Source organism: Talpa occidentalis, unplaced genomic scaffold (assembly GCF_014898055.3).
Source record: "Talpa occidentalis isolate TD23 unplaced genomic scaffold, MPIMG_talOcc4v2.1 talOcc4.12, whole genome shotgun sequence".
NCBI classification, from domain to species: Eukaryota; Metazoa; Chordata; class Mammalia; order Eulipotyphla; family Talpidae; genus Talpa; species Talpa occidentalis.
Genome location: NW_023601212.1, coordinates 20,251,033 through 20,268,357, shown reverse-complemented (window position 1 = coordinate 20,268,357; position 17,325 = coordinate 20,251,033). Strand labels below are relative to the sequence as shown.

The 17,325-nt window shown below is 49.6% G+C and overlaps 1 protein-coding gene across 1 annotated transcript in view; it reads right to left on the bottom strand.

The window, feature by feature from the left end:
• The window catches only part of GRIK4 (glutamate ionotropic receptor kainate type subunit 4), a 399,878-nt gene that overhangs the window by 97,302 nt on the left and 285,251 nt on the right, over nt 1-17,325 (bottom strand). Inside the window, 2 exon segments of the mRNA XM_054693152.1 lie at nt 11,631-11,735; nt 12,452-12,604. Coding sequence (XP_054549127.1) covers nt 11,631-11,735; nt 12,452-12,604 — 258 coding nt within the window.

Here is a 17,325-nt window from a genome sequence, read left to right as displayed (position 1 = left end):
CAAGAAACAGAGTGAGGACAACAGATAAAGGCTTTAGAAATACAAGAATTCTACCAGAGAGATGGAAAAACTTCTTTACAATAACTCTCCTGACAGCTAGCGAGTTCCCTGACACTGGAAGCATCCAAGCACAGACTGAACTTCAAGGGAATCCACCTGCATTTGATTGGTGCACTGGCCTAGAGCTGCTCTGATATTCTTTTCAGTCCTGAAAGTGTAGGATCTAGATTCCACTTCGACAGTAGGGAAGCCAGGAGGAAGACCTTAGGTCCTCAGACACTGAAAAACAGGAGACTAGGAGTGTGAGGTAAAGAACACGGAGAGGAAAAGCCAGTGTTGGGAAACTGAAGCTACTCAAACGGGCTCATTCCTGGTCTTCTCTGCTGGCTGAATCTCATTACAGTCGATACTTGTTCTCCACGGCACTTATGTTCTGTAAAGCTGTCACACACACTGACCTGGAGGCTACAGAGCCATTGTTCCTAAGGGGTAAAGAGGGTTAGGTTCCCGTGAGCCGCTGGTCACATCATTTTCACCAACCAACCAAAACATAGCCTGGTTTTATGCAGGTCTCTGCCTACAGACACTTGAATACATAATGCGGGTTCATTAATCCTGAACCACAGCACTGTAGCTCATGCACGATACTTGTTAGACACAGCTGCATTTTCTCTGCAAGGCACCTAACAGTTTTCTTGCACTTAGGAACACAAGATAGTCCTTCAGCACTAAGCTTGGAGCCATTTTAGAAAACTAAATCTCCATGAAAAGCACAAACATGCTAAAGGCATGACAATCTGAGAGCAGTTAAATAGCAGTCATGCCCAACTGGCTCTCCGAGTACTGTTACCCCAGCGATTGAGCCAGTTCCTCCTTCTGCCAGGAGTTTAAGTTGTAAACCTCTCGGCCACGTAGGGAGGCAATGAGGGGCTGTCCTAACAGGGGAGTGTTGCCAGGCCTCATCTCAGCAAGGAACGACCCCACTGGCCAACTCAAATTTCCCACTGCTCCAGCCACGTCTGAGACGGCACCATGGTTATGGATTTGGGGGTTACAAATAGATTTAATGAGTAGATGAATTTGCAAGTACAGAATGTACAAATTACAAGGCTCGAGTGTACTCATCTGTGCTCGAGTGTTTGGCTTTTGGCAAGATGTGCTCAGACTTCTATCCCGAATCCCCAACCTCTGGGACGTGAGGTAGAGTGTGGTCTTACCATCATCGCTGGATGTCAGCGACAGATAAATACTGTCGGGGGCAGGAGAGTCATTGCACCCCAACACTGCCTAAAAACACCAACCTCCAACATGTTCTGAGGGGTTTAATGGACTCTCCAACTAGTTCAAGGTCTCAGAGGAGGTCAGTGAGGCAGCTCGGAGGGCCTTTCTTATTGGACAGAAGCACCAAGTGAGGGCCTCCCTGGTGGCCTAGGCGTTAAGCCTTGTCAGGTGGAGAAATATCTAGGGAAGGCAGTTTACTAATATCACCCTTTGAGGCCTGAGCCCTCTACAGCCTGGGACGTACCCACATATGGCACAACAGACCTGTCCTGACTCACCTGCTGCTCCCTCAGCAGTGTATTTCAGTAGAGCTCCCTGTTCTGCTCCCCACTTTGTCTCTGGTGGATCCTCTTACCCTTCACACCTCTGGCCTATACCCCAGTTCTTCTATGCAAAAATAAAAATAAAAATAAAAAATAATAAAGTTAAAAAGAAAAAAAAGAAGCACCCATTGAGTTTAATTATGTCTTTAACCCACATCTCAACTCCCTTTTTCTTTATGGACTATTCTAAACATTTGGGGGGACTGGCCTTATTCCCAACAGCCTGGGATGAGTACAGGCAAGTCTGCAAATATGAAGACCCAGCTGCATGCCCCCCATTCACCTCCTAGAAGAAAGAAAGGATTCCAAATCAGCTGAAGGAGAGAGCTCATCAGAGAGCACAGGTTGGCTCGACATTTTTCATCTTACAAGAAAATCACTGCCGATGAATATGACACAGTCAGGGCCTGCAGAGTGTCGGCTTCACTTGTCAAACTCGCCAGGTGGAGAAGTATTTAGGGAAGGTAGTTTACTAATATCATCCTTTGAGGCCTGAGGATCAGATGCCAGTGGAGTTCATGGTCCTAATAAAGTGTCAGGGCAGAAAGGAAGCTGGTTACTCCCTCTCCCTCAGGGCTCATAACTGAGTGGGGGGAGGCAGATGCACAGCTGAGCTAAGGGTAGGCTAAAGTCTGCCCACCCCTGCCTTAGATGGACCAGGAAATAGTGTGAGGCTGGGAAAGATGGGGAGTTTCTAGTTTGGGGATGTCAGCAGCACTTGTCTGAGCAGAGTCTTGTTAGGCAGGTTCTAGATGTGCAGACTCTCCCAGGGGCGAAGCCACAACTTACTCTTGTCTTCATGCCCACCCACAGCCACTGCAAGAGGAACTGGCACATTAGGGGTAAAGGAAGGAGTGAGAGTAGGGGTGCAGGAAGACATGGGGTGGGGGTGGAGAAGGACAGAGGTTGGGGGTAGAGGAAGACACAGGGTGGGGGCAAAGGAAGGACAGAAGCTATGGGTGGAGGAAGACACAGGGTGGGGGTGGAGGAAGATCAGAAGTTAGGGGTATAGGAAGGACGGGGGTAGGGTGGAAGGACAGAAGGAGGGGGGCAGCAAAGCCATGGGGGAACCCATCCTGAAGCAGAGAAAGGCTGGCTGGCAGAACTTATTTCCACCAAGCCTGACTAGGGGGCTGGTCCTTGCAGCCCTTCGGCAAGCCCCCTATTTGCAGCAGGAGGGACACGAGTACACAGTTCAGGCTGCTTAGTCCTCCTCTTCTCCCCAAATCAGTCTAGAAGCAAGATTACTGGACTGCACAGGAAGATAAGGAAATATGTAGACAGACATCTCCATGAGAGATGACAGAACGCACTTGGCAAAATGTGGCAGAATCCTCAAAGCACATCTATAAACAATTTTTCATTTTGTTCTCACAAGAATTTTATGATGCACAGAAAGCAGCTATTATTATGACCATCATCCGTATTTTACTGAGGAGGCAAGAGAGAAGTAGAGGATTTCGATGCTGCAGAGCTGGGCCTCAGCTTGTCTTTCTACTCACCCCCACGCCTGCCCTGAGTGGGCTCCCTCTCACCTCCTAGATTCTTCTTCCCTTGGCCCACTGGCTTTCATTCCCCCAATACCTCTGACCCATGCCAGCCCACCTCTCATCAGAGCAGCCTGATGCAGGCTGCTTCAGGAGACTAAATTAGCAGCCCAGCCTCTTCCAACACTGCCAGGCATGAGCTGGCTGAAGAGGCGCAGAAAGGAGTCACTGAGAACTGGCAAACTTCCCCAGGCTGAGCTCAGGCAGGACGCGTGATCGGGCATATTACAAGAAATAGATTTAAAATGCAGCACTTTCAAGCTCCACTCCTCTCCCCAAAAGCAGCCCCCTGTTTGAAATGTAAGTACTTTTAATTTGTTTGCCGGCTGATGTGTGAATAAGCTTCTGCAGTGAGTGAATTTGCCATCAAAGCTGATAAGCAGGAAGCCCTGTTCTTGGGGAGAAAGAACCAGATGGATGTGGGGCAGGGAGGCAGGAGGAGAGATAGCCCTTGGGTGCACCCTTGGCTGTGGCTGTCCTGGGGGTGGCTGGGGGGCCAGGAGGCGTCCTGAACAGCCTTTTCATTAACTCCAGGAGTGCTGCTCTTAAGAGGGAAAGGAAACGAAAGGCAGACATGTATCAGAGGCTGAGGGACCTACCTCTGCACATTTGCAAATTCCAGGTGCCCATGGGGAGGCTTGTCAGATAAAATCTCTTGAGAACACATTGGGGAGCGATGTCTTCAGAGAACTGTCTTGGCAAAAGGTGTCCCCGCTGGATGTGAGCTCCTTAGGGCTGTCAGGGCAGGCCCAGCCCTGGGCTTTGCCCACACCTGTCCCTGCTCACTGGCATCCTTTCTCCACGCTATGCTGGGCCCCGCCATCGGCATGTGCTGGGCCTGCGCTGCAGCAGTCCCCGTCCTACAGGGCTAACAAGAGACGGCTGCAGCGGAGGCACAGAGGAGCAGAGAGGCAGGCAGAGCCCAGCTGCCATTTCACTGTAAGGGGTTTTGAACCCCAGAATGACAGGCTCCCCTATGTATTCTCAGGTGGGTAAGCTGGACTGGAGACCTTTCAGGTCTCCTTCAACTTGATGAATTTATGATATTCTAGTTGAGACGTGGCCTCAACTATTTTAAACTTCATGCCAATTCCCTTTCTCCCAGCTCTTTAATTAAAAGGAAGAAATAAGTGATTTCTCAGTAACCTTCAAAGCAGCCCCTCAAACCACCCACCTCTCTCTCCCTGTCCTCCACTGGAAAATCTGCAGTCTCAGAATTTCCTCATCAAAGGCAGAGTTGCTGGGCTGGCTCTGGGGGGATGGCCGCCAAGCAGCCTCCCCAGTTGGCCTACGCTTGTCAGGTCGGTCCCCTAACCAGGGAGCTGGCACTTGAGGCTGCTGATTTCCAGCAATCAAACCAGCGCTCTGAGCCAGGTCCCGGCAAAGGCAGCTTCAAAGGTTCTGCATATTTATGGTAAACTCCTGCCTCAAATTGCAAATGCATTACACAGGAGTAGTCAGGGCCCCTCAGAGCTGCTCCCTCACTGGCAACCTATGTGAGCCTCACCAGCTGTTCTGAGTGCAGACAGGGCCTGAGGAGTCACAGAGGTTTGTAGTAGAGGGGCTGAGGAAAGGGTGTGGGTGCTGGGTGGGCCCTCACCATAGAGAGGAAGAGACTCTCCTCCCAGGTGCCCCAATACCTTGTGCAGATTCCCATTTGATGGGTGTTGTTAGCGTTTTCTGTTGTTCTTTGCCTGCTTTTGAGGTGGAGATAGGATGGGGACCCCTCGACCCCTCGATAAGTCTGCTAAAATTGCATCAAAGCAACAGATGTTCCTGGCATTCCTGGCCCCAGAGGGTTATCAGAGAAATGGAGCTGGAGCCTCCGTGGTGGCGCAAGGGGTTAAGCACAGCACTATGAAGCTATCCGCAGCTACTGCAGCACGAGTTCCATCCCCTGCCAGTGAGGTGACCCACGTGGTGCAGCAGACCTCTCCTGTCTTGCTCGCTGTCCTCTCAGCAGTGTATTTCAGTCAATCTGCCTGTTCTGCTCCCCACTCTGTCTCTGGTGAATCTTCTCACCCCCCCTACCTCTGGCCTTCACCCAAGTTCTTGTGTGCATAAATAAATAAATCTTTTTAAACAAAAAAGAAAGGAAGAAAAAGAAAAATGGAACTGCCTTCACAATGCTCAGGAGTATGGCCCAAACCAGCTTCATAGTTCTCAACCCTGGGAGGTCCTAGACTTCTCCAGAAAGGGGCAAATGTGGGTGTGCTTGTGTGTGGCCTTTATCAGGGAAGGTTTCAGGAAAAGAGATTGAAAAGAGATAGCCTGTCCTCCCACCAATTAGTGGAACCTAAATGAACCTCGGGAAATTGAAGCTGGAGTCCTCGAACCTTCTAGAAGACACTGGGTCCCTGAATTCTAGGTTTGCTTTTGACTCACAAAAGTTATCTTGTCCATCCTTCTACCTCTAGTCAGAACTACATTCAAACCATTCGAAAGAACCAGTTCCTGGAAAAGCCAGGTTTTTGTAGCTTTGGGAAGGGAAAAACGGCCTGCAGTTCACAAGGCGTTTTGCTCTCCCCTTCTTGGGCAGCTCTGCCAATCTCTCTATCTCCATAGGAACAGAATTCAATGGATCAATGGATCAGGTCCAAGGAAAGGGGTGGTCAGGGCTGGTCTCTATGAAAAGTTCATATGAAAATAATCCTGTATAGTTGGGGTGGAGGGAGGGTAAGTGGAGCTGTGAATTGATCTTAAGGGCCAGAGTTCAGAGTGAATCAAAAATGCAAAGACTAAGTTAGCAGCAAATGCAGCGAATGGAAGCAAGTATTTGGAGTGAGGAAGGTGCTCTCAGCTGTGTGTCAATTAGCCCCATCTGGAACAGGGGTCGAGGTTCAGGCCTCACAGTTTAATAGAGACACAGACACAAACTATAATGTAGGCAAACTAAAATGCAGTTTGAGACTCATTAGTTTTGCTATTGTAGGAACAGCCATGGATGGCTGTTTGGGGAAGAGCCAAATCTGAGAGGCAGAACAACTTGAGCACTGGACAGTCACTGTTGACCCCCATTTCTACCTTTCTTTCAAGATGATGAGCTCTTGAAGGGACCATGACTCATTTATTTCACATTTCCAGCCCTTGACACAGAGCAGGTGTTCAAAAAATTTTATGCTGATTTTCAAGAGAGAATGAACAAAAACTACCTTCAAATATTTGAAGAGTTGGTGGAAAAGAGAAACAAGGCTCTACTGGGTTGCTTTAGAGGGTGGAACTGGAAGGAAGATTTAGACTTAGGACTTGGAAGACTTAGGAATGTGTCCTTGCTGATTTCCAGCCGAGGACACGCTCAAGGAGAGGCTGGAAGGCTGTTTCTTTCAGGGGCATATGGAGAACCTTGGGATTTGGGTTGGAAGATAAGATCATGCACCTTCAAGGTCTCCTTCAACATATTCTAGAGCCACAGCAGAGTGGGAAGACCATGTTCTTTAAAGACAGCTAGACTCAGACTCTGTTCTTAGCTCTGGAATGCACTAACTCAATTGAAATGACCACACCACTTTATCTCTGTTTCAGTTTCCTCACTTGCAAGATGGACACAATAGCTTTTATGCATGGTTGATAAAAAGAGAAGAAATGTTAAACACATACATGCAAAGCACCCAGCACAGTGTGTATCATGTACCCAATATTACTTAACTGTTATCATTATGTCAGTAGAGTCAGCTTTCAATCTAACCATAAGCAAGCAGAAGAGCATGCTATACAAATCTACTGTCAATAACTGTTGGATTTAGCCAAGCCAAATGTTGAAGGGGTAGCATCTTCACCGCATAGAAGAAAGTTGAGGTGCTGCCCCACGCCACGTGATACACAGTGAGGCAACAGAACAGTTGAGATCTGTATCTTTAGCTAGGATGTCAAACCCCCATGTCAGCCCTCCCTCTCCCGAAGGCTTAATTAGAGCCTGTTAAGCCATTTCCGATCCTCAGATGAAAGGTGTGCTCATCTTATTACAGCCTGAACAAAGTCGCTTGGGGGCTGCTCAGAATCTCTGATCTATAGACTAAGTTAAATGAGGGAAATTAAGGGCCCTCTAATGCCGTGCTGCTTTTTTCCTTTTCCTTGCCTCTTTTAAAGACAATTTCTCCCAAATCAGGAAGAGAGATTATACAATTCCAATGCCACCCAAGATATCTTCTGGGGGATGAGAGACGAGAACGTGGGATGGAGAAGGGAGATTTCACAGGGAAAAAAACTGGAGAACGGAGTTAGAGAAGCTGATGGCAATGCTATCACTTGTACGCCCACAAACAATCAATCAGATATAGTCCTAATTGAGAAATGTCACTTATAGGATACCTCAGCGAGTATTTTCCCCCAAACAGGCTCCAGCGGAAACTCCACAGAATACCAGATGGAAAACTCTCTCCAAACAGAACCAAAATAGTAATTTCTTAAATGGTAAAAAATAGCCCTGAATTCTGAAAAAACTGTTTTTACAATGGCAGTAACCCTTTAATCAGCCACCGGCAGGGAATATAGTATTTGGTTCAGACACTTTACCAATTACAACCTACTGGGTCGCTGTGTGGTGCTCTCTGAATAATCAAAACTACTCTTAATAGTCACTTGCCCAGACAAGAAAGAGAAAGAATAAAACCAAACCCAAATGAGAAGATGCCATTACTTCAGGCAGCCCAGCCCAGCAGGTCACTGGGAACCAGGAGCAGTCCCGGTTTGCAGCACGTGGCAGCAAAGCAATAGACTGGGTAAAGTATTCGGAGTCAGAGGCTTAAATATTGCAAGAAAGTGAGAAAAAGCCAAGAGTGAGAGACCAAGAGCAGACTTTGGAGGTGGGCAGATCTGAGCATGAATTTCTCCCTAGCCTGAAGTCCTTGCCAAGAGTGGACTTGAACCACGGACCTTATGCTACCTGTGCCTCAGTTTCCTTATTTGTGAAATGGGAGTTTGATCCACCTCGAAGGGCTGCCCTCCAAATTAGTAGTGATCTGTGCAAAGAGCCCACATGGTGTCTGGGACATGACCAATATTCAAGAGATATTTGCCTACTCCTGGTCACTCTTTCTTCCCCTGCCAGCACCACCTTGGATGGAATTGGGAGAATATCGAAGCAGACATCCTGACTTTCCTTCCACCCTGGAAGAGAGAGGAAATTAATTATCGCTTCCCAAACCATTTCTTCATCCTGTAATAAGCAAGGGAAGGGCACCTGTCAAGAGGCAAAGATTGGGCCAGTGATTGGGATGGGACCTGGGGACCAGCGCTGCCAAGCACATCTGTGCCCATGATGCATCTTGCGGTTTTCACTGGTACTCAGGGGACCTGAGCCAGACAGGGAAGCAGCAGGACAGTCACCTGACTTGTTGAAGAAAAATAAGTAATAAAGAGGATTACTGCAATCCACTTTAGAAGTCCAATCAGGTGTCCCTCAGTGTGGCTGAAGGGCAAAAACACTCTCCATTTAACAGTAGCTCAGAAACATGGGGGTGGGCTGCAAGGAGGTCAGGAAGAAATTCTGTGCATAGAGTGTGCAGTTGACTAACACTCTTGGACTAAGCTGGTTTTTGTCAAAGGGTACTATGGACCAACTGCCCAATAATCATCTATCTAGCTGCCAGTTAAGAACGTGCAGTTTCTGGAATGCACCCTAGTTATTAACTCATCACTTACTGGAGTGAGGCTGGGGTATGTCCGTTTTCAAACCAGCACACTCAGTCACCCTTGTGCATACCTGGGTTTGAGAAGACCTAGCCTATGCCAACAGAGCTGCTTAAGATGTCTCAGAGCAGGCTGGGCTGGTGGCTGGCAGTGGTGTTTTTCCATAACTCAGGCAATACTGCCGTCTGGCAGCTGGAAAGAGCCAGCCTGAGTGGTGACTGCTGGAAAAGCAGATTTAAGGTGAAGAGGTACTCTCACCCCTAATCACTGTCATTCATGGGGTGGGTGGGCTCAGGGCCTCTGGCCAAGTCTGCCACCAGAACTATCGCTGCCAGAGGACTCTGTGCAGGGAGCACCCAGAGGCAGGACTGACGTCCAAGGGACGTTTTACCCAAGCCTGGAGTGGAACTGGGGCTTGGTGCGAGCATTATGTCCTCCTGACGACTGCTCCTGCCTCATTATTACCCCCACACTCCATCTCCTGACCCAGCTTTACTGCTCCTATAGTGCTCATCACCACAGACAGCAGGCCAATGATGTACCTGTTTGCCTATTGCCTGTCTCCTGAACACGGGCACCACAAGGCACTTTGCCCATTTTTTTAAAACCTGTGCATAGAAGAGAGCCCAGCACACAGTAGGCCCTCAACAGGTATTTACTGGGGAAAAAAAAAAAGAAGAATCACTGTTCCTCACTTCATATCCCCCAGGCAGGCGGGGGCTCAGGGAAGAGTCTGCCTGATATTTCCCTCTAGGCTGGCAGTTTCTTTTGTTCAGAGAATTATGAGCCAGAGGGCACGATTTGAGTTTAATAATTCCAAATTGCACCTATTTTTTTTTCTCTCTGTCCCTCTTTCTTGCCAGGCTGTGGGAGCTCTCTCCACGCAGAGGAGTGCAGTGCCTGACATATAGTAGCAGCTCCATAAATGACTCATTCAGCAAATGAAATGACCATGTTGTGATACTCCTCCCAGTGTTTCTGGCTGCTGGCCTAACTCAGCCCCATTTGGGAGCTGATAAAATGGCAGCCATTGTCATGGCTTAAAGGTCCCACAGCTGGCGCACAGCTGTAAAGGGTTATTTACAGAGTCAACACCAGGATTTAGGGTTATTCTCTCTCTGTCTGGGACTCTTTCCTTTTATCTTGTTGTTATCTAAGGAGACTCTCATGGACCAGTGTCCTTCTAGAAGGAACTCTAGTGACCTAGTGAGAAGATCTGAGCAGAGTTGAGCATGCAACCCACAATGTAGCTCAGGATTTCATCACAATCGTGCCAGGTGTCTGTGACCACTTGGGTTCCTAGGCCCTATCCCAGGCCCACCCAGTCAGAATCTTATGGTGTGAAGTCTGCAAAGAGGCATTTTATTTTTTTTTTTTTTTTTTTTTTTTATAGAGGCATGTTTATTTATTTGTTTGTTTGTTTGTTCTGTTCATACATGCACTGGGTACAGTCAGAAGCGCGGGAGGGTGAGAGAACTCACCAGAGCCAGAGCGGGGAGCAGAGCAGGCAGAAGGACCGAAGTACACTGCCGAGGGGAGCAGCGGGCGGCAGGAGAGGTCTGCGCGCCATGTGGGACCCTCCTCTGGTGGCCGGGGAGCAGCCGGGGATCGAACCGGCGCCGCAGAGGCTGCGGGCAGCTTTGCAACCCAGCGCTCAACCGCTGCGCCACCGGGGAGGCCCCCAAAGAGGCATTTTAAACACTGAATGCCAAGGTGATTCTGAGGACTTGTCAAAATGGTTAAGGACTTAAGGACTTGGGCTTCCGAGCTAGATATTTGGGTTCAAAACCAGCTGCCACTTTGAGTTCAAGGCTAAAGTCAAACTCCCTTAGTTTCCTCACTAGTAAAATGGGGATTAACAAAATGTACCTACTTCGTATAAATAAGAAAATGCATGTGACACACTCCACACGGGACACGGCCTGCAGCAAAAGCTTATACAGAACACTGCTGTGAAGATGATGAGGGTGAAGCTGATGCTGGAGATGAAGATGATTTTAAATAATCCGTCATCTCCTGGGGAGGTGATTGTGCAACCCCTTCAGTGGTACATTCCCTTGTTCAGCCCCTCTGACAGCCAGGAGGCTCTTCAAAGTGTCTGTTTCCTGCTGTAATTAGTGCATCATTTTCTATTTCTCAGGCTTTGCTAAGGTGGCAAAAGGGCTAGACTAAGAATAGGGGGTTGATTATTCGTGTGACAGGGAGGTTGGGAGACCTTCAGAGAGGTCCTTGGAGTGGCTATGATTTCCTTGTTTCCTCTGATGTAAGAGAATCAGAGAAAAGGAGAATAAGAAGGTTAATGGAGGAGAATGAGAAAAGGGTAGGGAGTTGAAAACAGCTACAAAGGACAAAACAGCCCTGAGCTATTGGGAGCGGACAAGTAGCAGACAGGAGAGGAGGGGTGGGTGTTGGTCAGCAAAGAGCTGACGGGGAGAGCTGGCTGTCCATTCCAAAGCCGAGGGGAGTCCACCACTCCGTGCCAAGACAAGCTTGTGTCTTGGTAGTGAGCTGCTTGGGATCTAACACTGTTCCAGGGTTAGGGTGAGATTCGGGGAGAATAATTTAGAATAGCGGACAAGGTCTGGGAGTGCCTTCTTTACATGACATGCGCTGCCTCCCCTCTCCCTCCACAGAGCACACTTGCCTCCCTCCCAAGCCCGCTGCAGTCTCTCAGACACAGGCTGATCCTGGTGCAGGAAGGGGGAGGTGGTGCAGCCAGGAGGCTTGCTCAGGATGCCTGCAGCTGTTGCCCTTGGGGATGACAGAGGACATCGTGAGAGCCAAGGAGAAAATGGGCTGGGGACAGAGGAACAAAGAGGAGGCTCTACCACCCCAGCACAGTGAGGCTTACCTGCCGAAAACCATTCCTAGTGAACTGTAAGATTTTCAAGGCATAGTTGGACCTCTGGCCTTTGCTGTTGAATTCAATGTGGCCGGTGAGACCTTCCAATTCTACCTGTCCAAGAGAGAGTGAGTTACAGCACCAACCTGTGTTCCGCTCGGCCCCACACAAGCATTCCACGCGTGTGCTCTGTAAGGGTGCACGAGAGGGGAACCATCCAGATCCATTCTCTGCCACTTCTCGGCCTCCGGGTCTTACAGCACAAATGTGATGGAACCAATTCAGCCTTGGCCGGGGCTGGACAAGAAGCAGGATGCCCCCTACCCGGTGACCTCACAGCTGCACACACCAGCGCGGTCCCAGACACTAGCCTGTGCTCAGAGCCCCATGGCCCTCTAGGTTGTAAAGAGCGTGGCTTCTCCCGCCCTCAGGCCTGCAAGAAGTCAGCGCACCTGACTGTAAATGCACAACCCTAGTCACTCACACAGAAGGCTCTTCCAACAAGTGGGTCTTTTTTGTGGACTGGACATCACCCACGGAGGCATGGTGGAGCCTGCCACCATGCAAGTGAGTCGGAGCTGTGCTGACGCTGCCTCTGAGTCCAGGGTCAGGTCCCAAGTCTACCATCCAGGCGCCCCTAGTATCTAAGGATTTAGGGCCTGTTTTGTAAACAAGTTTGCCGTGGATTCTCAGGGTGTGTAAGGAGGAGGGAACAAATGTGACCCATGGTCACGGAAAAGGACTGCCACAGATTGCTCCTGAATTTGAAAGCAATTCAGGCAATGCGGGACTTGAGCTGAGTTTTCCCAGGGGCCCCAGGTGCCCCTCACCATGCGCAGGTAGTTCATGAGGCTGGTGCCATGCTGCCAGATCTGGGCCGAGCCGCAGGACAGGGGCTTCACGCCGATCTCCTGGCTCCGGTTCAGCTCCTGCACCGCGGTCACCACCGCATAGACGGCATCAAACAGCAGGGCGGAGGACAGCTGGGAGAGGCCAGTGGGAAGAGGAGGGCGTGTGGGAGAGGCAGGGGAGAGGGGCAGAGGCGGGATATGTAAAGGAAGGGACGGGAAAGGAGGAAGAAAAGAGGAACAAACGTGGGAGGAGGAAGAGAGAGAAGCAAAACAAAATAAGGACATAGCCTCTCCGTCTCTGGAACAGTCCACTTGACCTAACATTCCAGGTGCTCACCCCGGGGCAGACAGTGGTGGCAAAGGCTTTTCTGGGATTAGGCCTTTCTTAAACTACCTATTTGGGTTCAAAATAGTATCCTTTTCTCTTCAAGGGTATCCTTTTCTCTCTTTGCTCCACAGAAGTAGAAACTTCCATTGTTCTCAGACCAGGAAGGAGGTCTACCGTCTGCCTCAGGAAGCCAGAATCCAGCCTCTTCCCACAGACTTGTCCACCCTACAAGGCTCAGTTACAGGTTACCTCCTCCCGGAAGGCCTCCATGATAGTATGACTTCCTAGCTGTATGAGCCATTGCAGGCTCCTTTGTACTACTCAACTGGATGAGTACGTATGGAACACACTGTAAGTTCAAAGCCCCAAAATGAGCAAGACTCCATGCTTGTAAACAATGCAGAGGCACAGGTGGAGAGGACCCAAGCAAGGAGAGAATAAAATGGGGCAAGAAGAACCCACAAAGGTCTGTGGAGGACCTAAAGAGGGAGTTTTCTTATCCAATTGAGTGATCAAGAACATATTCCACGCAGGACGCAGTGTTGGAATTGGGCACTGAGGGATTTTGGTAGAAAAGCTACTATTATAAATATAGGCATGGGAGAGGCTGGGAAAGGTGAGCAGCAGCGGGTGGAACTGCAGAGGCAAAGCCAAAGGGGTGGGCCACATGGGGCACACTGGAGGGAGGGAACGGGATCCCTCTTTTCTATCCTCTGGTCCTGAAGCCCCCCTATGACCTGAAGACCTAGCAGGGCAGGGCACCTGGGTCGTGCCATCGGGACGAGTGACAGCCCTTCTGTCCTGCTGCCCAGCCGCTCCTCTGCATTCCCAATCCACCCCCACTCCCATTCTCAGCGTGGCCTCTTCTTCATTTAATCCTGGCTCACCTACTTGGCGCCTCTCGACAAGCCTACAACTGTCCTTGTCCTGGCCATGGACGGCTTCTTTATTAATGGAGCTTTCACGTTTCCTTGCCCAATGGACATGTGGAAATTATGAATGCTCCCAATTCTCCTAGCTTCAACATTTACATAAGGGGACTTAGGCACCCCTACTGACACTGGCTTCTAGATCCTGCAGTGTGTCTATTTAAATGATGCTGCAAACTAATTCCTGTGCCACCTCCTTTCTTGCCTCCCAGCTAATCTCTCCCTTCTGAGATTCTCGAAATCACAGTGTTAGAATAGGAAGGACCCGAGAAGTCACCTAGTCCAGAATCCCTATTTTACAAATGAAGAAACTGAGGCTCAGGCAATTGTCCTTCTGCCTAAATTCACCACACAAGACAGTGGCAAGGCCAGGGATGGGGGCAGGGGAGTATGTTGGGCAGGGCTCTCTGCCATCACCCAGGTTGCCTCCCGGTGTGATTGATGGTCTTATATCACTCCCTCAGTTAAGGGCCACTTGGGATTTTTGTTGGAACAGGACTGCAGGGCAGGAGAGATGGAGGGAACCATCACTCGCTTACCTAGTGCCCAGCATCTCCTTCATCCTCCCTACCGGCACCCCCATTTTGATCAGGTGTCCTCCCCTCCCCCAAGTAGCCAAGTGCTGCTGGGGTGGCTAATCCAGTCCCAGCTCCTAGGGGAACCCAAGTGTGTTAGAGTCACCCTAGTCCCCTGTCAGTATGTGATTCGGGACGGGTAAGTGGCCCAATTCTGACCGGTGGCATGGCAACTGAAGCCTGGGTGAGGGGCTGTGTCTCAGAAGAGCCTCTTATCTCTAAAGAGCCAGGCCTTCCTTCCTCCAGGGCATATTACTGTGTTGCCTAGTCCTGCAGGAGCCACCTGCCTCCAGCCTGAGGATAAAGTTGATGGCAAGGGTGCCAGAGCAGAGATGGAGGGGCTCTGGGTTTTCAACGACAACACTCTGGCTCCATCCTCCCTCTTGACTTGTTGTGACATGAGGCAACATGTTTCCTTTTTTTTTTTTTTTGCATAAGGCAGTTTAATTCCAGATTTCTTATACTGGAAGCTGAAAATCACCCTCACTTGCTCCAGGAACCCCCTTCTTTTTAGGGGCACTGTTGCCCAGACCCCCAGAGAGCCATGGGCCTCATCCCCTCTCAAAGGCCCCTTCTTCTCACAAGGCTGCACACTGATCCCCAAGAGACCCTCATCACTGCATACTTGCAGACACAGCTCACCACGCCATTTCTCACTTCCTCCCACTAGGCCCCAAGCTCTTTCCTGCCACATGGTTGTCGCTATTCCCACTCTGTCTGGGATGCGGTTTTCTTGGCTGATGCTCCCTTATTAGCAAATGATCCGGATGCTGGGAGATCAGCGTGTGCCTGTTTGCAGTGTTCTTTGGCATCTCTCACTCTGGGGTCTTCAAGATTCTTCAAGTGCTTCTAGTAATTACAACTCCCGTGAGGGAGGAGGAAGTGAGGAGCAGATGGAAGGCACATCCTCAAGGTGCCTGTCTCTTCTCCATCTGTGCATCACCTTCAGAGGAGTGACATGGTGATATGTGCCCAGTAGGCTTCCAGGGTCCTCTCTGTGGTTTAGCCTCAGCTGAAACATCACCCAACTTCTTCTTCCAATTCCGGCTCCTCAGGGTTCTCCAGAGATGATCAGACCCCATCCTCTCTCCCTAGCCCCTAAAAACCTGCCCAAGACTCTCCCCGGCTCCTCCAAACTCTGGTGTTTTTTGTTTTTTTTTTTAAAGATTTTTATTTATTTTTATACAAGAATTGGCCAGAGGTGCGGGAGGGTAAGAGGATTCACCAGAGACAGAGCGGGGAGCAGAACAGGCAGACTGACAAAATACACTGCTGAGGGGAGCAGTGGGTGAGTCAGGAGAGGTCTGCTGAGCCATGTGGGTAGCTCCCTGGCGGGCCGGGAATCGAACCTGCACTGCAGAGGCTGCGGACAGCTTCCCAGCGCTGCGTTCAACCCACCGAGCCACCAGGGAGGCCCATCCTCCAAACTCTCTGGAATTTGCCCCCATCTCTGCTTCCCCAGCTTCTTTACCTCCCATCCCTGCTCCCCCAGCTTTTCTCCCGGGGATCGCCAATCTCATCTCATCTGATTTTATCTTGGAAGTTGTATGAACCTGTAAGTTCTGCCTCCATCATGTTTTCCCATTTCACTTCAACTCTGCATCAGAAGCATGTTTTCACTCTGCTAATTGCTTTCTCCCTCTGCTATTATTTACTAATTCATCTCTGGAAAGCATTTGGATCAGCAGTTGGAAAAAAGCAGTTCTGGTACAAAATAGCACTCTGTCCACATCTCCCCTTCTTTTCATGACTCCCCATGTTTCTATGGCCTGTTCCCCATCTGTGTGTGTGTGTGCCTCTCAGTCTTGTCTCTGCTTTTCCTGTCCCTGTCATTTCTAAATATTAAATCCCCCAAACGGCTCCATCCACATTTAAAATCCTTTTTGGCACCAAAACGCTGCTTGGCAGGGAACGCTCAATTCTCCTGTTTTTATATTTTCATTTGGTTCGTCATTGTTATTTTCTTTTGAGCTGTTTGTAAATTGTTTAGAGGAATGAAAGAGTCTGTATAAATTAAGATGAATCAATCTGACACAGAGCATAGTGGCTGAGTTTCTTCCCCAGCCCCCCAAATAAAAATAACTTCTAAACACACACCTGTAACCTTCATCTCTCCCAATGCCTCCTAGATCACTGAATTACCAGGGTGCACCCCAATGCCCATTTGTCTCTTTAGCTTAAACTTTGCCCCCCCCCCAGTAGAACACCCTGACAGGAAGCATTAAAATCTCATAGAATAGTTCTTACAATCTGGGTTTTATTCAATGAAATAAACACTTAATTACAAACATCTGTTTTAGCCTAAATTCTAATTACTTAATCTAGCCATCTGTAATTTTAATGATTTTCCACAATTTTTGTTCTTTGCAGCATGATTAATGGGGTGACACGTGAAACTAGTGGGTCTGCCTCTCCATTCAGGGCACCCCTTCTGCTCGTATGAGCTGAGGCGAGAAACACAGGCAGCTTGCTGTCAGCCACCTGGCCCAGGTGGGCAGCTCTGAGCTTTCTCTCACGGTTCCCCCTTGTAGGGTAAAGAAAATCTCAGGCTTTTCTGCCCTCCTGCCATCAGGATAGATGATGGATCCTTGCGGTCCTGAATGCATGCCTGATGGCGGGCACCTGGAGTGGGGTGTGGGCATAGGTAGATGGGATTCACCTGGGCTAAGACTGTGCTTTTTAAGGGCGGCGTCACGGGGACGCCAGCAGAAGCAGAGGAGAAACCGAGAGAGAAGCAGAGAAGGCCGGAGAGCCCAGATAGAGTGAAGACTTGCTGGGAGGCCTGCCAGCCTCCTGGCCCCCCAGCATCCCTGCCTGCCATATGCCTGTTGAACCCCAATAAAAAACCTGCAAAACCACTGAGGACTCTGCCTCCTCCTTTACCCGGTCTGCATGGGATTCTAGAAAACCTGCACTGGGTCCAGTCCTGACCCTTTACACCCCTCCAGCCAGCCCCACCCCGAATTCTGCCTGTAGCTGGGAAGATGAAAAGAGAGGGAGACTCACACCCAAGTGAGGAGG